Genomic DNA, 22449 nt, shown 5'->3' on the forward strand with positions numbered 1-22449 from the left:
GGCTCCTCAAGAGCTCCAATCATACTTTCTGTTGAATCTCTCAACTAAGCCATTTGTCTGTAGATGAAAAGCAGATCAAAACTTCTAGGAGACCCCACATTCCTTGAACATGGCTTGCATATACTTAGAAATAAAGTTGCTACCTCAATTTGCTACCTCTGTCAGACACAACTTTCTTAGGGAATCCAACCCTAGTGATAATGCCAAGTAATGCTTTAGCAACAGACCTGGCAGTTAAGGTCTTGAGTGGGATGGCTTAAGGGTACCTGGTGGCATGGTCAACCAACACCAGAATAAACCTCAGCTCAGAGGATGTTGGAGGATCAAGGGGACCATCAGCATCGACTCCTGCCCTCCTGAAATGATACGCCCACTACACAGAGTGGTACCTGTGGTGCCTGAATTGTTGTACCACTTTTGATGAATCCATTGGAGTCATCACTGTTTCCCTGGTGGTGACCTCCTCCCACGTGGCCAGGGAAAGACGGGTGCTTCGTGACCCTGTGGGTGGTTATATGAGGGAGAATCACATGGGAGGAGACAACTAGCAGGGAGATATGGTGGCCTCCTGGTGAGAATACGCAGTATCCCCACTTCCCATGAGGGAGACCCTCTAATATCAGAGACCATGATGGCCTATTGTCAATTATCAGTTCCCCCTTTTGGAGGAAGTCAAGAAACCTTTCCCTTAAATTATTCTAATCAGGCCCCCACTTGTGACCCAGATATCAGCAACACATATGTAACACCTTTTTATGATGAGCATTTTTGTGAAATCTCTGAGAGAAATCATCTGAGAATAACAAGTCCAAAAACATCTGTGGACTCCAACTCCCACAAACCATCAGGTACTGAAACATGGAGGATGACAAGGGAGTACATGCAAAGTGACAGGAACGCAAAAGACTATGGGCTTCATTACGGGTCCGGCGGTAACCCTGCCGTTGCTACGCGTCCGGTGGCCGAGAAGTCAGGCGCTGGTATATTTGTCAATTCCCATTCCCATCCAGTCCCATGGGTCTCTATGGGAGTGGGGACACGGAAGCACCAGCACTGTTGCTTCGATGAATGGTTTGCCTACCGTGACCGCTGCGCCCAGCAGGGTCAGACCTGTCGGGCACAGCAGCTCCGGCAGGCAAACATGTCGTTTGCTGGTCCGGAAACAAGGTAGCCGTTGAGCTTACCGGCACCCTCGTATCCGGACTGGCAACAAAGTAATGAGGCCCTATGTGCAGACATAGGTGTATCGCTAAGCCTAAAATGTGTGGGAACTTCGAAAATAAAAGCTGCACTGTTGAATGAAGAGGGAATGCAGGAGAGGATGTCAGGTCCCAGCTGAAGGCTCACAAATGCGGATCGCACAGGAATTGAGGCGGCTGCTGGTACCAGGATAGAAACGACACAAGCAAGCAGATAATCTACCTGCCAATGACAACGGGAAAGAGCGCCAGCGCACTATCTTGGACTCTGCCAGTTCTGCCCACGTAGTTGTTAGTTAAGAGAGCTTCTTTGGTCAAGGACACCTGGATTCCCAGATATTTCATCCCGTCGGGAGACCAATGTAGCGGGTACTCCGTGGCAGGTTGAATCGTGGAGCCCGTGAGGGGGAAGAGTTCGGATTTGGCATTATTGATGGTGAATCCAGAGTATTTACCGATACGAGTGATGTCGCGCAGAATAAGGTCGCGGTGGAGGTCTGGGTTTCTGACAAACAGTAGTACGTCGTCTGCATAAAGTGAAATAATTTGGGGGTACCCTGTAGCCGTATCCCTTTGCGTGAGTGGCGCTCCCTGACAAAGTCCGCCATAGGCTCAATGGCCAGTGCGAACAGGATCGGGGAGAACGGGCATCCCTGGCGGGTGCCTCAGAAAAGAGGGAACAAGGCGGACGTTTGAGAGTTGACTTGGACCCTGGCAACCGGAGAGGTGTACAGCAGTTTGATATATGCAATCATCCTAGGCCCAATGCCCATGGTCTCCAGGACCAAACACATGTACCTCCAAGACACCATATCAAAGGCCTTCTGGGCCTCCAGGGTGACCGCAACTGCACTCACGTCCTGATTGATTCGTGCCAGGACGTTAAGAAGCCTCCTGGTATTATGTGATGTGGATCTCCGGGGCACAAAACCCAACTGGTCGTCGTGCACCATTTGTGGCATAACAGGTAGGAAGCGATTGGCGATCACCTTGGCAAAGATTTTTGTATCCTGGTTCATAAGTGAAAGGGGCCGATATGATCCACAGTCATCAGCAGGTTTGCCAGGCTTAAGCAGAACCGTAATAACGGCCTCGCGTAATGTCAGGGAAAGGGATCCCAGCCGCAGAGACTCGTTGCACACCCTGAGCAACTCGGGGGCTAGTATAGCCACATGTTCCTGATAGAAATCCGCCGTCAGCCCATCGGGGCCCGGCGCCTTTCCTTTTGGGAGACTAGAGATAGCCTCCACTATCTCATCCAGTGTAACGGGGGAGTCTAGCTGGTCTCTTATAGCGGGGGAGACGATGGTGGTGGGAATCTGTTCCAGAAGCTCCCGCATCTGGGAGTCACCGTGTTCGGGAGGCTGAGAGTATAAATCAGAGTAGAAGCCTGTGAAGACCTCCAGGATATGCTGATCAGACCACTGTATCGCCCCCTGACTGTCCTTAACACAAGTAATTTGGGATTGACCCCAATGCCCCCTCGCCAGAGCGGCCAGTGTTTTGCCTGGTCTGTCACCCTCGCTGTATTTCCGTGCCGCCTGTGGGTGGCTGAAGTACTGAACTTCCCTATTGGCCTGCTCGTTGAAGATCCTGAGCTCCACGCTGATCTGGGAGAGGACTCCCGGATCAATGGAGGCCGGGTGGGCTTGCTCCAGGTCCCTTAGTTTAGTTTCAGTGCGGGATCGGGTAGCTCTTATGGTTTTAAGGACTCCCGATTCCCTAGAGATGGACGCCCCCCTGATGAAGACCTTGAAGGCGTCCCAGGGGACCCCCAGGGTGGTGGACTGTGGCAGATTGTGCTCAAAGTACGACTGAATGTCAGCAAGGATGTCCGCCCTAAACACAATGTCTTGCAGAGCGGCCGATTTGAAGCGCCATGTATTGATTGTGGGAGCCGGAATTCCTAGTTCTAGGGATATCGCAATCGGCGAGTGGTCAGACAGTGTGCGTGCAAGTATGCATGTTTCCGCCACCCTGCCCAGAAAAGGGCTGGACAGTAGGAACAGATCGATCCTGGAAGAACTGTCGTGTACTGATGAGTAGTAGGTGAACTCCCGCGCTTGCGGATGTAATACCCTCCATACATCATGAATGTCGAGTGTCGCGCAATGAGTCAGGAGTCTACGCGCTGCGCCTGGCAGGGGCTTGGGGGCTGTGTTAGTCCTGTCCATCATGGTATCAAGGATGAAGTTCATATCCCCACCCCAGATGATCTGCACCCCCACGTACCATAGTAATATGGATACCCCCTGATCAACAAACTCGGGAGAGTGAACATTGGGGCCATAGGTATTCACCAGCAAATAATCACTGTTGGCAATGGCGCAGTACAACACTATGCATCTCCCCTCCGGGTCTATGTAGTTCTTGTGGAGAACAAACTTGAGTGACTTATGGATCAATGTCAACACTCCTCTGGCACGAGTGGAGTATGAAGTGAAATATCTGTGAGGCCCCCAGGTTGGTGCAATGCTCCTAGCCAGCGGGCCCGTGGAGTGTGTCTCCTGTAGGAGCAGAATTTTGCATCTGTGCCTGCTGGCATATGCTATAATCTTGCCACCCTTGGTATAGTTACTTAGGCCCCGAACATTCCAGGACATTATAGTTACAGGCATTCTAATGATCTAAATAAGATACACTTAACTGGAGAGCCCATAGGGTGCGTTTCTTGCATAGGTAGCATTTGCGCTTATGCCTATTGACGTGTGCCACAACCTCCGGAACCCCAACAAGTTTGTTCAGTCCGTGCGGGTCGCTAGACATCGCAGTTATAGGCAGCACAGAAGTCTAATGTACATCCCACCACTGTTGTCGTAAACCAGATGCGAGACAAAGTCCCCTCAGATGCGGATGCCCCAATGCGACGCGGTCTGCCAATCCACCTCCACCTTTTACCATAACACTTTTCCATTCCCCAACAAATCCCCCCCACCCTCACTGCCCACCCCCAACTTGCAGTGCAGTCCCCCCTCGCCCCAAAGCTGGTGAAACAGAAGATGACGAAGGACAACATCCAACGGGGATGTGCCCCCACCATGGCCCAACTGGGGCCAGCCATCGAAAACACCCAATCAAACATTAACATTTCCATTGCAGTGGGGTGTGCTGTTGCCGTGAGGACGGCCGCTTAAGCATCATGTAGGACAGCAACAGCCGTCCGGTGCAGGTTCTGCGGTAAGCGGATCTTGTGTCAGGTCCCAGGGTCAGCTGGCCATTGAACGTAGGATGGGAACCGAGGAGTACTAAGTAGTCATGTTCAGTTCCAAGCACTGAAGGCGCACAGAGATCAGTGTCCAAAGTACCAGCGGTGAGCCAGGGGCCAGAGGGCCATAGATGGGGCCAAGCGTGGTGTGCTTGCGGTAGATTATTGCTAGTTACACATGTACACTGACGAGGAAAAGGGGTTTCTGCTAGATAGGTTAATTAGGTCCCATTAGGACGCGGCGCGTTGGGTCAGTCTCCTTCGGCGTGTCCACCTTCTGGATCATGGAGAGGGATGTGGGCTTCAATAAATTTCACCGCCTCGTCAGGCACAGTGAAGAAATATAATTTGCCACTGTATGTGATTTTAAGACGAGCGGGGAACAAAATGGCGTATGGGACATTGCGCTCCCTGAGCAACTTCTTGACCCCGAGGAATTGGCGCCTCTCCTGCTGTACAGCTATCGAAAAGTCAGGGAAAATCCTAATGGTATTGGCCTCAAAGCATAGCTCAACCTTCTCACGTGCCAGGCGCAGGATAAGGTCTCTGTCGTGGTAGTTTAAAATTCTGGCGATGATGGGCCTTGGAATGTCCCCTGGTTTGGGGCGCGGTGAGAGGGCCCGATGGGCGCGCTCCACCGTAAAGTAGGGCGAGAGGGCCGGATTGCCGAGGAGATCTTTGAGCAATGTTTCAATGGCGCCTTCCATGCGCCCTTTCAGGGCATTTTCGGGAACACCAATGATTCGCAGGTTATTTCTGCGAGAGCGCGATTCCAAGTTGTCGCACTTAGCTTTCAGACTTTTCATGTCACGGGATAGGGAGGTGACCGTGTTCTGCAAGGCTAAAATGTCAACTTCGTTTGTCGAAATTCTGCTCTCCGTGTCGGAGATTCTGGTGGCCGCGTGGTCCACGCGTGTCCCCTTTCGAATTCCCTCTGGATTTGTTGGGCATAGCCGGTAGAATTTCCGATGAGGCATGCGCCTGTAGCAGTGGAATGTTAATGGAGGCCAAACACTCAGCTGGTCAAAGGGGGAAACCCAGGTACAGTCAGGAGCTCCAAGCAAGGAGGCGCTGGTGTGTCCAGCAGCCAGGGTCCACAGAGGCCACCTCAGGCGTAGGTGATCCGGGCGCAGCGCCCCCTTCCAGAGCGTAGGCCTGGGCTCCGGGCCTCTTAGGCGGCAAGACTAGGTGATGTAGGCCACAAGTGACTCGGCTCTGGTCCCCCCCTTCCCGCTCCTCACCTGGGCGTCGGTGTCCGGATCGGGAGCTGCAGATATCGGGTGGGCAACCAGGCTCCTGCCCAGTCACCCCGCAGCTCTTTGAGGACAGGGCCCCAGTGCCGCCACGAGGGAGAGCAGCGAATTATCCCGGGGCGGGTATGGAGCGAGCGCTGCCGCACCGTTGTGAGGAAGAGGGGTGGGGGCGCGCACCAGCACAGGCCTCCCACGGTGATCGCCGGTGCGGTGGTGTGCCCCAGGGAGGGGCGGCGGGAGCCGATGGCAGAGTCCCCCTCACAGGGGGGCGCAAGGCAGGCGCCGCGGAGCTGGTGTGTCGATGAAGAGTGGGGGCGTGCTCCAGCGCAGGCCCCCGCAGCGGCCGCCCGCTTTTACAGCGTACTCCCGGAGGGAGGCCGCAGGCGATGTCGGATTCACTCCCCAGGGGGGACTGGTGTAGGCTGCGAGCCGGAAGGCCCCGGGCAGTGATCAGGGGCTGCGAGTCCCGCGCCCACCATTCACTGCCGGCCTCCGCGAGATCTGGCAGGGAGGAGGAGGCGGGAGCCGGGCGCGTGCGGAGGCCCAGTCAGGAGGCCGCCAGCCGGCAGAGACGCCCGATTCGTCTGGTTCCCGGGACCGTTTCAGGTCGGGATTGCTGTAGCACATGCAGAAAGGTCGCCCAAGTGAATCCAAGAAGTATTGGGTTGCGAGGATATTTAACACCGCAGTTGATGGCGGATTTCGGCCGGAACCCCACGGAGCTCAAAGACTAGGCAGCCATCTTGGGCTGCTCAACAGCGCCACCCCCTAGGTTCACCATGTTTACATAGAGATTGAATAGGGTTCTGTTTTAACAAAGTGTTTCAGAGTTTTACAATCAGATGGTTTTGAGTAATGGCAGCGAGCCATCAAGAACTCTAGAATTAAGGGCTTTTCTTTACAATAAAGAGAATTATACTGCTTCTCTCCTTATGGAGTCACCTCTGTGACGGGTCAGAAATGCGAAGCTGCGAAGTAGATCGTTTTCTCACAAGTAGCCATTTTATTAAATAATAAGGGTGAGAAAAATGCCTCACGTTCCCTAACCTAACAAGGATTTCCCTGCCTGGTAAACTAAGACTAAAGGAAAACACGAATATCAAAAGATATCTGTACCTCACACTTATACATACAACAAAATCATATAGGCAGCATATGGCCAGTGAAACTCAACAAAATAACATTTATATTCAAACATAAACTTTGTAAACAGGTATCCCTGTAACCTGGGTCGGATCTCTTTCCCCAGGATTAATGCAAGATTTCCCCAATCCAAAATTCCAGTCAAGAAAGTATTTTTCAATAGCCAAGTTATGTTCCAAATGTAACACAAAGTTCTCTTCACTCCAAAAGTCTTTAACTTGGCACTTGGATTTGCTTGAACAAGATTTACCACTCTTCAACAAATGATTGTTCCAAGTTTCCACAAGCGCTTGCTTAATAAACCAAAAGACTTTGTCTTCACATTTCTTCTTCATGAACAATAATGTTCTGTTAGGATAGTTTCATCACAGTTCATCACAATACAATAGTGGGCTTGTCACTTTCTTTCTACCACAAACTTCCACCACAATACAGTACTTCAATGTCTTCTTCCTGGTCCACTATCCTGCCAGGACTAACCACTAAAAAGTCCCTTTCGTGGTATAGTCGCCTGTCAGGACAAAACTCCTACCACTACTACAAGTACTCTGTGGCGAGGCTTGCTTCAAAACTTTAGAAAAGTCTTTAACTTTCAACAACATTAAGATTCACTACTTCATCCATAAGGATACAATACACATTGGGCCTCATTAGGAGTTTTGCGGTACGGTGATAACGGTGCCGGGAAGCTTACCGGCACCATTATCACCGTACCGCCAAACTACAAGTTGTACTCGCGGATGCCTGACAAACTGCCAGGTCTGACCTGGTGGGCTGTGCGGCTCCCGCGAGCACAACTCGCGGATGCACGGTGCATCCATGCTCCCCATTCCCATTCTGCCCTATGGGGCAGAATGGGAATGGGGAGTGCGTTAACAACGGCACCCGCGAATGGGCAATTACCGGTCCGGCGAACTCGTAATGGACCGGTAATTGCCCATTTGCGGTTGCTGGTGTCGGATGCCAGTTTGGCGGTAGCCTTGCCTGTCATACAGGCAGGGCTACCGCCAAACTCCTAATGAGGCCCATTGACTTGGTTTGCCACACGAAATGCAGGTTATATTCCTCTACACTTGATGATTGCTACAAGGAGGGCTTCTCTTCTGCCACTTTGGAGTCCTTTCTACAACACCAGTTAACTACTGCTAATATCTCCTGTTCAAATTTCTCTCTTTAGGAAAGCTGTTTCCCTTTTTATTTACAATTGCCCTTCTTTGGCTGAGGCAATGCTGGTTGTCATCTTGTTCAAATATTGCCCCCTCTTTACTTTGGCAATGATGGTTACAATCTGGGTCAGATATTGCCCCCTCTTTATTTTTGCAATGATGGTTACAGTCTTTCTTCACTCAAGCTCTCTCAGTATAAGTATTTCAAGGGGATTGGGTCCTCCGACGTATTCCATATCTATGACAGTAATCACCACAGCTATGCTGCTTCGGAAAATCTTTTGGCGTCTGCGTCGATGACGTCGATGCGCTGTCCTCGAGGGCCTCCGTCAAGCCAACATCATCGGATGTTATAAGTAGGATGCACGACACCCGTAGCCTCAGTTCTGTTTTTTCTGCGAACGTGTTCATTTCGGAGATCTCGGTGCGCTTCGACTCTTCTGAGTTCTGTTCTTTCGGTTCCTCGAACCTGTTCGTTTGTGAAGTTATCGCATGATGTCTTCGTCTTCTTCTACCCCGCGACCGGGTTTTAAGAAGTGTCAGGTCTGCGGGTCCAAAATGTTGACGGATTCGCACGTCGCTTGCCTCTGGTGCCTTGGTGAGGACCACGACACGGATGACTGTGTGGACTGCCAGTCGCTTACTTCGAAGGCCTTATGGGAGCATAAGAAGAAGCTTTCTGTAGGTAAGGTGACCAAGGCTCGTAAACCGAGGTCTTCTGGGCTTTCGACGGACGATTCGAGGGGCGACTCTCTGCATCGTCGTCGGTCCGGGAGGGCTCGGTCCCGGAGCAGGTCCCACCATTCCTCTGCCTCTTCGAGGCATTCACGGAAGCGCCGTCATCGGTCGCCTTCCTGGTCCTCTTCTGAGGACGCCGCCCGTCGACGGGTTGCTTGTCCCACCAAGCATTCGACTCCTGAGGAATGGGCTTCCTTCAGTAAGGAGATGTTGGCGATTTTTGAATCACAGGGCTCCGGTCCGTCCGTGCCTCTGAGAGGGGTCGGCCGTGACCGTACTAGAGACACCGCTCGTACGCCTTCGGGGTCGGGTGGTCGGCACGATCCACGGGAGAGGTCCCACTCGAACAAGGGGAATCGTTCTAGTCATGCCCGTTCCAGGTCCCGCTCCTCGACGCCCTCGAGGCCGCGAGAACCTGTGATGTCTTCGAAGAAGACATCGATGCCTGCGGTGCCGAGGTCATCAACGGACTCTCTCGAGGCTCTGCCTCCGAAGAAGTCGTCAACGTCATCGGCACCTAGGCTGTCGAGAGACACGCTGCAGGCCTGTGTCAAAGCCGTCGATCCTGTCGGCACCGTGCTCGACGCCGATTCCGTTGATGCCCTCAGCGCCTTTCGAGGCTGTCTTGTCGGAGGTACCCCGTGGCACGGTGGAACCCCGTAGAAAGGCTCTGGCCAAGGCAAAAAATGTCTTTCTCCCTTATTCTGTGCCCACATTCCAGCCTCTGGATTATATTTCTGAGATGGATGAGGGTTCTGAAGATGGGTTGGTTCCTGACAGGGTACCAAACAAGATTATATCTGGTCATAGCCAGATTGAGGACCTGGGTCAGTCGCTGCACGATGCCAGCGGTCTGGACACCTCTCCGGAGGTGGAGTTCTGTAGGCCTGAGCCTGGCACCCATGGCGATTCCTCGTACCGGCGCCTTATGCCGAGGGTCACGGATTACTTGGGGTGGTCTGCGCCACCAGTGGATTTTTCGCAGGATGACCTGACGGATATCCTCGACCAAGGTCCGCTGACTGACCCGGTATTGCCATTCCATATGGCCTTGCAACAAAGGGTGGCAGTGGCTTGGAATGCTCCGGAGAGTCTCCCGGCTGTGAGCAAGTCTTTGGCGCGAAAATACCGTCCAGCCAGTAGTGACCCCTGCTACTTGACCATGCACCCCACTCCGGAGAGTTTGGTGGTGCAGGCGGCTACGGCCCCAGAAAAGCAGGCGTCGTATTCTACCATCCCTCCTGATAGGGACGACAAGCGTTTCTATGGTTGGACGAAGAAAGTGTTTTCTTCAGGGGTTATGGCTCTTCAGGCAGCCAACTCCGTATGTGCTTTGTCACGTTTCACGCACACTCTGTGGAACGTATTTCTTGCTATTATACAGGATGGCAAGGATGCCATGTGCTAGTCCGTTCAGTCGGGTCTGGACATGGCAGATTGTGTCAGCCGGTCCATGGCGGCGAGCATCGTAATACGCAGATTTGCGTGGTTGCGGAAGTCGGGGTTTGCTCCTGATGTGCAAGCCCGGCTCCTCAACATGCCCTTTGATGGTGAACATCTTTTTGGCAGCAAGGCTGACGAGAGCCTTGAGAGGTTGCAGACCTCAAAAGCTGCAGCAAAGTCGTTGAGTGCTGCAGTTCGCCAACCTCCGCCTTTTCGTCCTAGGGGACAGCAATGGAGGGGAGGTTCCTTTCGTTATTACTCATCCTTTAGTAAATCGAGAGGAGCTGCAAGTCAAAGGGGCCACTGTAGGAGTGCCAGAGGTGTCAAACAGGATACTCGAGGTGCCAAGGCCGCTCAAGCTGTTGCGTCTTTGCCCTCAGGCAACGCCGCAGCCGCTTCAGCTCAGTCATGAGGCCAGGTCCCATGGTTCGCCGGTTGGGGGAAGGCTGGTGCAGCATCTTGTAGAATGGCGTGCCATTACTTCAGATGTGTGGGTTCTGGAGATCATAGCCCACGGCTACTGTCTTCCCTTTCGGCAGAGGCCTCACGACAATCCGCCAAGGAATCTCTCTTTGAAGAGTCCAGATCCGTTCCTTGTGCAGGAAATACAAGCCCTGCTGGAGAAAGGCGCCATAGAACTGGTGCCTGTAGCAGAGAGGAACAAGGGATGGTATTCCCCTTATTTTTTGATTTCGAAGAAAGACGGGGGATTGAGTCCCATCATGGACTTGCACGGTTTGAACAAACTCCTCAGGAAGGACAAGTTCAAGATGGTAACTCTCTCTCAAGTCCTCCAGGCCCTTCAACTTCAGGACTGGTTGGTGTCTATCGACCTCTAGGACGCTTACTTTCATGTGCTGATCCGTCCCAAGCACAAGAAGTACCTGAGGTTCGCGGTTGGCGACTCGCAATTTCAGTTTCAGGTCCTGCCGTTCGGATTGACCTCCGGCCCGAGGGTTTTCACCAAGCTCATGGTGGTGGTGGCAGCGTATCTCAGGAAAGGGGGGATTCACGTCTACCCCTACCTGGACGATTGGTTAATCAGGGCGAGCTCTCCCGAGCAAGTCCTGGATCATCTGTCCGTCACCTGCCACTCCCTCCACAAGCTGGGCTTCTCCCTCAACTTAAAGAAGTCCCACTTGACGCCAACTCAGCAGCTCCAGTACATCGGAGCAGTGCTCGACACTTCCCTGGGGCAGTGTTTTCCTCCCCAGGTGAGGGCTCTTCACATTCAGCAGATAGTACACAAGTTTCGACATGCCCAGAATCTCTCGCCGTTCGAGTTCTTGAGGCTGCTGGGCCTCATGGCATCCTGCATTCTTCTGGTGCCATTGGCTCGACTGCGGATGAGATCTTTGCAGTGGGCTCTCAAGATGCAGCGGTCACAGTCCTCCGGCAGGATGTCGGACCCCGTTCAGGTGCCGCCCTCGGTCACGCAGGTGGGCCGATGAAGGCAATCTGATGAGGGGGGCTCCATTTTGGCTGCCCTGGCCTGAGGTGACGATCGTGACGGATGCATCCCTCACGGGATGGGGTGCTTATGCCAACAAGTTGACAGTCAGCGGTCGTTGGTCTCCGTCGGAGTCCAGGCTCCATATCAATCTGTTGGAGCTGAGGGCCGTCAGGCTTGCCCTGAAGGCTTTTCTGCCGACTGTGCGATGAAAGAATGTCCTGATTCTGACGGACAACACAATGGCCATGCACTACCTCAACAAAAGGGGGGGGGGCGGCACGGTCACTTCCTCTGTGCAGGGAGGCGATGCAACTCTGGTTCTGGGCCATCCAGCAGGAAATTTCGATCTCGGCAGTTCATCTGGCCAGAGACGAAAACGAGACGGCGGACGCTCTGAGCAGGCAGAGCGTGATCTCTCACGAGTGGGAGCTGGCTCAGGGACCCCTCAAGTGGATCTCTTCGCCTCCAGTGTCAACCAGAAGTGCGAAAGGTTCTGCTTGCGGGAATTTCCTCCAAGAGGAGCCTTAGGAGACGCGTTCGTGTTGGAGTGGTCCTTCCCACTCCTGTATGCGTTTCCTCCAGTCCCCGTCATCCCGCAAGTGCTGCGGAGGTTACGGAGGTTCGGTTCCTGGATGATCCTCATTGCTCCGGAATGGGCCCGGAGGACGTGGTACCCGGACCTTCTCAACTTGTCCATCTGCCCTCCACGTCGTCCTCCCTACCGAGACGATCTGCTCTCATGGGAGGGGGGTCAAGTTCTCCCGCAGAGGTCAGATCCCTCAACCTTCACGCTTGCCTTCTGAAAGGTTGAGGTATAAGGATTGGGACCTCCCTGAAGACGTGATGGAGGAGTTGCTTCGGCCAGATGGCCGGCGACAAAGTCCCTGTACCGTTGCCGTTGGAGAAAGTTCTGCGACTGGTGCAGGGTTAAGAATGTGGATCCTTTTTCATGTGACAGTCCTGTAGTTCTGTCTTTTTTGCCTTCTTTGGCCCACAGGGGCCTGCAAGTGGGTACCATTAAAGGTTACCTGGCGGCGCTGTCTATATTTAAGCGCTCGTCTGAGGAGTGTTCTTATTTTAAAATCCCTTTAATTTCTCAGTTTCTGAAAGGGATCACTAATGTGTTCCCTCAGTCACCTTTCCAGGTGCCCGGTTGGGATCTGAACCTTTTTCTCAAGTTTCTAATGGGTACTCCATTTGAGACTTTACATTCTTGTCCTTTGAGACTGTTGACCCTTAAAACTGTATTTATAGTTGTGTTTACTTCTGCTCGCAGAGTGAGTGAGTTACAGGCACTTTCAGTTAAGCCAACCTTCACTGTGTTTCATAAGGACAGGGTTGTCCTTCGAGTTCGTCCTTCCTTTCTTCCGAAGGTGGTGTTGGAATTTAATTTAAGCCAGAAGGTTATTCTTCTGGCATTTTATCCTCCTCCACATCCTGGTAAGGAAGAGGAGAGGCTCCATAAGCTGGATCCGAGGAGAGCTTTAAGCTTCTACATTTCACGCATGTCCCGGGTCAGAGTGGATGATCAGCTCTTTATTGGTTACGCTGGAAGGCGTTTGGGACAAGCTGTTACGAAGCAGACTTTGTCTCGATGGATTATCTTGGCAATTTCTGAATGTTATCGCTTGGCGGGTAAGGACCCTCCGGTGGGCTTACGGGCCCATTCTACTAGGGGTGTGGTTGCCTCTACTGCCCTGAAGAGGGGCGTTCCTATTCATAACACCTGTGATGCAGCCACCTGGGCTTCGGTCCATACTTTTGTAGGTCACTACTCCCTCGATTCTATCCATGGGCAGGATCTGGCCTTTGGCAAGGCGGTCCTTTACTCTGCAATTTGATTGGGCATTCTAAATTTGTATATTCTAAATTCTTTTCCCACCTCCTTACATTGGTACTGCTTTGGGAGTCTGTTGTCATAGATATGGAATACGTCGGAGGACCCAATCTCCTCGAAGAACAAGTTACTCTCTTACCTGGTAACGTTCTTTCGATGGGATGGTCCAACGACGTATTCCATATCGCTCCCTCCTTGCCGGCCCCACTACAGAATTTCTTATGCGATTGCAGCTTACGTTTCCGCAAGGCTTTCTGTGGTCATACTGGCAGAAGATTGGTGCCACACGTTCTGGGAAAAAACTACTACTGAGGCTACGGGCGTCGTGCGTCCTACTTATAACATCTGGTGACGTCTGCTCGACGGAGGCCCTCGAGGACAGTGTATCGACGTCATTGACGCAGACGCCGAAAGATTTTCTGAAGCAGCACAGCTGTGTTGATTACTGTCATAGATATGGAATACGTTGTCGGACCATCCCATCGAAAGAACGTTACCAGGTAAGAGAGTAACTTGTTCTACTCCGAAAATGCTTTAAGTCATTAGTTCAGTATTCAAATGGCTTAATTCCAGCCAGCGGTCTATTGCAGAATTCCCCGGGCTCACCTATCAAAGGCCAACTCACTGGTATTTCCCTGCGCCTCCGTTCGACCTGCCGCTGCTTAATTTTCTTCTCTTGTCCGGACTTTGGTGTCTAACCGCTCCGGTCACACTCCTGGTGCTCGCGCCTTCTGTACAAGGGAGCCATCTTCGCTCCTCGCATACTCTGGTACTCGCCAGCCACCGGAGCAAGGCACAGAATTAGGAGACCTCCTCTCTCCCATGGGATAGTCAGTATCCGCACTGCTTCCCGATGCAGAATCTCTGCACTTCCAATTCCCAACTTCCACGACTCTCTCAGAAAAGTAACTCGATGGAAACACAGCGACGGCTCCCGCGTCTTCATACTTCCGCTTATGTTGCCCCCAATTGATGTTGCTTTCTCCTTCTAATGGCCTGCACCTGGAGGGGCTTTACATCTTTAAAAGTCCCACTCTGGTGTGGGTCTTTAGACCGAATATACTGCATACTATAGTTCTGCACCTCTGAGCTCCTCTTCCTCGTTGCAGTACCTAGAGTATTACGAGACTTCAAGTCCCTAATGTTCTTGTTCCTTTTTTCATACTCTAATTCACTGTGTTTAAATGATTTATAAAACATATCTTTAATGGAGGTTTTTAAAGGATTCAATGGTTGCTTTTTGATTCTATAGTTCAAACCCAAGGGGAAATCATCGCTAACAGGAGTAGTAATATTGATTCTCTGACCCTTACATATATAATTCCCCTGTTGACCATAAGGGTTTTCACTATTAACAGTTTGGGTAATTTCGGGAAGGGAAGCCTTACTCTGACAACAAGCCATTAGGTATTCTGGTATTATGGAATTGTAACCCTCACCCAAGAAGATTAATACTGGGTTTCCTAGCGTAGCCATCATATTCCACAGGTGGCCTCCTTCTCCCAGGTGACCTACCCGGCTAATACGACCCCCAGGGTTAGGATCAGTAGCGGCTGCCTTCCCCATGCCACCTGGCAGGAGACTTTAGGCAGGGATTCTGTTAGGACTCTGCAGGCTTTATCACACCACTCTCCCGTGACAGCCATCTCCTCCCATGTGATCCACCCTCAGAATACTACCCCCAGGGTCAGGATCAGGTAGCGGCTGCCTTGCTCTGGCCACATGAGGAAACTTTAGGCTGGAGATCAGTTATGACTCCGCAGGATTCATCAGAGCACACACAATGAAACACCAAGAATTGCAATTAGAGAGTAGTATATGAAAATATAATATTTATTATAGGCCCAATAACCACACACATGAATCATGAAATGCAATAGTAAAACACCAGACAAGCAGCACACTATGTAATATATATACACTCACTGGAGTTAGTGCGAGAAAGTTAACTCCACCAATACCTGCAAAGGAAAAGGGTGAATAACTTTAGTAGCACCAACAGTCTTCAGAAATGGCAACCCTAACTTTATAAGTTCAGCCGTTAGATGAATGGAGCCTAGTGCTCAATGAGTGTGTTAAAACGCACGGTTGTGCGTAAGGTTCACAAAGTATTTCTTAGAGAGCAAGAAAAAGTTAGAAGAATCTGAAGGGGTGAAACAGATTCCAAATGTGAGATGAGGATCTGCTACTGTGAACAAAGCTGTTCCTGACTTTCAGAGGGCTTGGGAGCAGGTACTACCGAAGCCAAAGGAAGGCCAAAATTAACCTTCTATGCGTAAATGTGAGTGGATGAACAAAGGGCAACCGGTAAGTGACTTCACTACTCATCGCCCTTAGCTTGGTTATGATCCAGACTTGGCAAGTCTAGAGGTGGTCATCAGTGGTACGATTTACCTCCCTTGGTTCGGTTTCCAGATTCACAGGCGCTGCAGGTGCGAACACAGGTCCAGTATGGGACAGAAGTGGTTAGTCTTGATTTGGATGAAGAGCGAGGAAAAAAAATGCAGCAGGCCTCGGAGCAATGGAAGGACCGCAGTTAAACTGCTTTCAGCAACCATCACTGTCCCACAGTGACGCAGGGGAGCCCAATTCTCGTGGTATGACCCAGCCTCCTATCTTACGGCCCAAAGCAGAAATGTGCTTTGTTGAATAAGCAGGGATTCTCCAAAGTCTCTGGTCGAAACTTGAAATGGTTATGCTCCTGCACAGTAACCAAGGATTCAGCTGGACAGCTCACTGGATGGCCCAGGGACACATCCGAACAGGCTGACTTGTAGGGTTACCAGGAGACGTTGTGAGTGATTGGTCCCACCACTCCAAGGGTTTGAAGCACCTTCACAGGTCTTCTGAGATCAGGCACAAAGCACGGTTCGACCAGGCCAACATCGGTATTCGGGTGCCAGCCCTCTTCAAGTGCGTCCCAGGATCGTCTTTTGTTCTGCTTGACTCTTCAGTATGCTTGGTTCCTTTGTCAGATCTGTTTGAATCTATTGTTGATGTGCTGGAATAAATGCAGGACCCCTCTTCTTATCCACAGTCAGGTACGTGTGCGCACCCAGCCCACCAATGGCAAGATCTGCCCTATGCATGCACACCAGCAGTGGTCGAATCAAAGCCAACTGGGGTTCTCATGCTTTCATGCACACCAGACACCCAGTCATTAGTAATGTGGCTTGGGACTAGACCGTCCCAGTCCACTTCCTGGGTACCTACACACGTGACCTGCAGGGACCAACGAAAGAAGCAGCTTTTGCGGCCAACTGCATGCCCAAACAGGGAAATCCGGGCCCTGGAAGGTCAAGAGGAAGTCCAAGGGACAAAATGGTAATAGGTACAGACAAAAGACCTTGTAGCATGGCCATTCTATACACTAGCCACAGTCATGAGCTAAATGCGGTAAACGCGGTATGGCTCGGTAAAATGTTACCAAAATACAGAAAAGGTTACTGCTGCCACCATTTGGTACCAAGGCACATTGTACAATCACGAAAAATGTCTTAGAGGGTTTCTAGGGTCATACAACACAATTACTCCACTGCACGGTACTGTAAGGTACGTTGCCCAATGATAAAAAGTTATCAACATGTGGCAACAAAGTCAAAAGACTAAGTGAAACAACGTTTCTCAGTACTGACAGTCTGAAGGACGTGACCATATCCCTGTAACAATGAGCTTAAGCCCAGTGGAGTGCAGCTGAATGCTGTGCTCCACTGTAAAAAGTCAGGGTAGGATACAGAAACAAATGCACAATGTTTGGGGGTCCGTGGACTATGGAGGAAAAGTTGCTTCTAGAGAAATCTGTTCTAACATCTGGCCACTTCCCACTCCTCCTTCCAATCTTCTGTCCCTCTGAGGTCCACTCCTTCTAAGTCTCGCCTCAACTGCACTTTCTTGTTCTGCCATGGTTGTACGCTTTGAGTATTTGTTGGGCCTATGTTCTCACTTTGGGATTGGATGAATCTGTATAGTCACAGTAATACAGTAATACCATGGGTCCAGATGGGCAAGCCTTGTGGAGCTTCTGCACGCACTTCTTAAGTCTCCTCTTAATGGGGCCGATCTGTTAGTGTGACAATCCTAGGCCAGCCTGCCCCCATGCTCTGTCAGGGAGACCAGGAGTCCTCTCCATACCAATCTGGTCACCACATCACCAAGAAGGTGATAGGGCCTGGCCCCCTGAGCCTCACTCCCACAGACAGTCTAGGGGTTTGGCAGGGGACATAATCACAGTACAAAGAGTGAGTTATTTCATAGTGACCAAATATGACCTTCCTCTGTTTTTGATTTTGTTTTAAACTTTAATCTGAAAGTTGCACATTCCCAAATGCTACAGAACAGCACTTAGTGTGTAGATAAACCTGAATATCTCCTAATTTCTCTAGATGTATGGCCAACAGTTCTGCATTATGGTTTACCAATATTCGGTCAATAGAGTAGATACAAACACTATGATGTAAGTTGTAATTTTGCTGTCATCTATAAAAAGGCGAGCCTGGGCAATGCCCCAGCTCCTGTGTAAAGGAGTTGAATCAAGAAGGAGCCTGTCTGAGGCCTCACCCTACGCTATAGGAGAAGGGCTTGTATTATTTGGCATGATGCTGAGCTGCAAGGCTGAGTAGGGTATTTGTGATTCAGGCATTTCCAGCTTATTTGAAAGGCCACCTTAAACCAAGACATCTGTTTGAAAGTTGTGTGTAGATTGAGTTTACTAAAAGCAAATAGATTTTTGGGTGCATTTTTGATCGCCCCATGATTTTTAACATAGGTATGATAGACTTGTGATTTTTTTCTCTTTATTTTCTTTATATTCTAGTTCATCTAAGAGAAGCAAGTACTCGTGAAATAGGTAAATATTTTCTACTTATCTTCTAAGGAATATAATTAAGAAAACACTTCTCAATGATTGTGTGCACTTTACTTGCTTATGCAAACTTATTTTATTGTGTACCTTTGTTGTCCTAACGCCTGCAACAGCGCTGGCTCTGCAGTCCTGCGTGGCTCCGCCCTTTCAGGATGTCTCTCTCTTAGAGGCTCGCTTCTGTGTAGGATTCTTTCTCCTCTCTGATTCAAAGTCTTGCCTCAACTGCACTTTCTTGCTCTGCCCTGGTTGGACACTTTGAGTATTTGTTGGGCCTCTGTTCTCACTTTGGGATTGGATGAATCTGTATAGTGACAGTAATACAGTAATACCATGGGTCCAGATGGGAAAGGCTTGTGGAGCTTCTGCACGCACTTCTTAAGTCTCCTCTTAAAGGGGCCGCTCTGTTAGTGTGACAATCCCAGGCCAGCCTGCCCCCATGCTCTGTCAGGGAGACCAGGGGTCCTCTCCATACCAATCTGGTCACCACATCACCAAGAAGGTGGTAGGGCCTGCCCCCCTGAGCCTCACTCCCAGAGATAGCCTAGGGGTTTGGCAGGGGACACAATCACAGTAAAAAGAGTGAGTTGTTTCACAGTGACCAAATATGAACTTCCTCTGTTTTTGATTTTTCTTTATTTAACTTTAATCTGAGATGGTGAACATTCCCAAATGCTACAGAACGGCACGTAGTGTGTTGATAAACCTGTATATTGCCTAATTTCTCTAGATGTATAGCCAACACTTCTGCATTATGGTTTACCAATATTCGGTTAATTGAGGAGATACAAAGACTGTGATTTAAGTGGTAATTGTGCTGCCATCTATAAAAAGGCAAGCCTGGGCAATGCCCTAGCCCCTGTGTAAAGGAGTTGAATCAAGAAGGAGCCTGTCTGAGGCCTCACCCTACGCTATAGGAGAAGGGCTTGTATTGTTTGGCATGATGCTGAGCTGAAAGGCTGAGTAGGTTAATTGTGATTCAAGTGTTTCCAGCTTATATAAAATGCCACCTTCAACCAAGACATATGTTCGAAAGTTGTGTATAGATTGAGTTTACTAACAGCAAATAGATTCTTGGGTGCATTTTTGGTTGCCCCATGATTTTTACCATAGGTATGATAGACTTGTGTTTTTTTTCTTTATTTTCTTTATATTCTAGGTAATCTAAGAGAAGCAAGTACTCGTGATATAGGTAAATATTTTCTACTTATCTTCTAATGAATATAATTAAGAAAACACTTCTCAATGATTGTGTGCACTTTACTTGCTTATGCAAACTTATTTTATTGTGTAACTTTGTTGTCCAAACGCCTGCAACAGCGCTGGCTCTGCAGTCCAGCGTGGCTCCGCCCTTCCAGGATGTCTCTCTCTTAGAGGCTCTCTTCTGTGTAGGATTCTTTCTCCTCTCTGATTCAAAGTTTTGCCTCAACTGCACTTTCTTGCTCTGCCCTGGTTGTACACTTTGAGTATTTGTTGGGCCTCTGTTCTCACTTTGGGATTGGATGAATCTGTATAGTAACAGTAATACAGTAATACCATGGGTCCAGATGGTCAAGGCTTGTGGAGCTTCTGCACGCACTTCTTAAGTCTCCTATTAAAGGGGCCGCTCTGTTAGTGTGACAATCCCAGGCCAGCCTGCCCCCATGCTCTGTCAGGGAGACCAGGGGTCCTCTCCATACCAATCTGGTCACCACATCACCAAGAAGGTGGTAGGGCCTGGCCCCCTGAGCCTCACTCCCAGAGATAGCCTAGGGGTTTGGCAGGGGACACAATCACAGTAAAAAGAGTGAGTTGTTTCACAGTGACCAAATATGACCTTCCTCTGTTTTTGATTTTTCTTTATTTAACTTTAATCTGAGATGGTGAACATTCCCAAATGCTACAGAACGGCACGTAGTGTGTTGATAAACCTGTATATTGCCTAATTTCTCTAGATGTATAGCCAACACTTCTGCATTATGGTTTACCAATATTCGGTTAATTGAGGAGATACAAAGACTGTGATTTAAGTGGTAATTGTGCTGCCATCTATAAAAAGGCGAGCCTGGGCAATGCCCTAGCCCCTGTGTAAAGGAGTTGAATCAAGAAGGAGCCTGTCTGAGGCCTCACCCTACGCTATAGGAGAAGGGCTTGTATTGTTTGGCATGATGCTGAGCTGAAAGGCTGAGTAGGTTAATTGTGATTCAAGTGTTTCCAGATTATATAAAATGCCACCTTCAACCAAGACATCTGTTCGAAAGTTGTGTATAGATTGAGTTTACTAACAGCAAATAGATTCTTGGGTGCATTTTTGGTTGCCCCATGATTTTTACCATAGGTATGATAGACTTGTTTTTTTTTCTTTATTTTCTTTATATTCTAGGTAATCTAAGAGAAGCAAGTACTCGTGAAATAGGTAAATATTTTCTACTTATCTTCTAAGGAATATAATTAAGAAAACACTTCTCAATGATTGTGCGCACTTTACTTGCTCATGCAAATTTATTTTATTGTGTACATTTGTTATCATAACATCTGCAACAGTGCTGGCTCTGTGTTCGAGCGTGGCCCCGCCCTTCCAGGATGCCTCTCTGTTAGAGGCTTGCTGTTATGGATGCACACAATACTTAACTGTTTCAACAATCAAAAGTGTCCCGTGTAAGGAAAACATAGAAACGAAGTTCTCTCACCTGGGGGTTTGGAGCAAAATAGCAGCTACGGATGTAGGAAACAAAGGTACCCAGATGGAGATGTTCTAGCTTCAGATGACAATTAGAATTCCCCTCGAGAAACACCCAAAGACACGGCACGAAGGCCAGGGCAAGGGGAGGTTCCCAGGGAAACCCTCCTGGGGAATAAAACCCTGTGGAGCTGCTAGTGAGCGTAGAATCCACTAGACGACCCGTGGAGGTAGATTACGCTATCCCGGGAGTATGGTGATGAATTCGCTTGTCTTTAAAGGATAGAATCCAGTGCAGGAGAATCAGATTGGCTAAAGGGAAATAGCGAAACAAAGTGATTAGAAATGATTCTGCCTAGTACTGGAAAAGACACTTCTGGAAACGGAACCCTTACCAATGGATCTGATTGCAAAAAGACTTAGAAATGAGAGTAACCGACCATCCGGTATGATCTGAAAGACTGGATAAACTGGAAGGTGTAGAACAAGGGAAAAAAGATGAACAACACACTCAAGAGTAATTGGAAACAACCTAACCTCCAAGAGGGGAATAGAGAACAATAGTTACCCTGAATAAACGGAGACCCCTTCTAGCTTGATGAGTGACTGCGGTTCAGAAGGAATGAGCGTACAGGGTGTTGTGTCTGGGAGACGAAGACAAACTGTAAGTCCGCAGGACAAGAAACAACAATTCTTATAAATGTTTCAGAAGAAAAGGGTGCCTACCAAAGGAAACCCTAGTAACCAACACCGGTCGAAGGCAGATGTTGTGAACAAATTCTCTCAAGGCGAGTGGCTTGGGCGGCTCTGAAAGAACCCCATAACGGGTAGGCAACGAAGCGTCCTAAAGTAAACACATATAAACACAACAAAGATCAATTAGTTTCAAATGAAAAGTGGCAATAGGAATATATGCCCCAAAGGTAAGTCTGAGTAGAAAGAGGAACAGAATTCCCTGACACGGACTCACGTAGCGTTCGCACGCTCCTTGGAGAGTAGCAACGCGTTCTTGTCTGGGAGAAGCAGACAGATAAGCTGTCGGCGCGTTGGCCTGGAAACGTTGCAAGGCATTCTGGGGCGCGGCAACTAGACTGCTGCACATACTGCAGTGGACTGCAGGAGCTGCCATGTTGGGTTTAGGCATTGCATTAGGATTAACGCTGATAGTCGTGACACTCGCTTCTGTGCAGGATTCTTTCTTCTCTCTGATTCAAAGTTCCCCTCGGTTTTATGTGCATCATGCAAAACAAAATGGGTGTGTCTCTCCTCTTTAACTGTGGAGTTCAGAGGAGATCCAGCATTACCTGAAGCCAAAGAAATTGAAGCAGTGTTACTGTTTGCTAGATTCAAAACAGAAGTAAACACAGACTTTCCAATTCCCATGTAGGCAGAGAATGTACTCTGGTCCGGGAGTTCCTTACCAGAACGTGAGTCCTTCTCCCCGAGCGGGGATCACTCCCAGTGAGGTATCACTTGCCCAGACCCCTAGCAAGGG

General features: G+C 49.7%; 1 protein-coding gene across 3 annotated transcripts in view; it reads left to right on the forward strand.

Moving 5' to 3' along the window:
• Positions 1-22449, forward strand: part of LOC138521321 (butyrophilin subfamily 2 member A1-like) — a 773333-nt gene that overhangs the window by 444513 nt on the left and 306371 nt on the right. For 2 of the 3 annotated variants that reach the window (XM_069634063.1, XM_069634065.1), the window contains 3 exons: positions 18251-18283; positions 19455-19487; positions 20658-20690. In XM_069634063.1, coding sequence (XP_069490164.1) covers positions 18251-18283; positions 19455-19487; positions 20658-20690 — 99 coding nt within the window. The remainder of the gene's footprint in view (positions 1-18250; positions 18284-19454; positions 19488-20657; positions 20691-22449) is intronic. The other variant, XM_069634064.1, reaches the window with a different exon arrangement.

Source organism: Ambystoma mexicanum, chromosome 13 (genome assembly GCF_040938575.1).
Source record: "Ambystoma mexicanum isolate Mex_15411 chromosome 13, UKY_AmexF1_1, whole genome shotgun sequence".
Lineage (NCBI taxonomy): Eukaryota > Metazoa > Chordata > Amphibia > Caudata > Ambystomatidae > Ambystoma > Ambystoma mexicanum.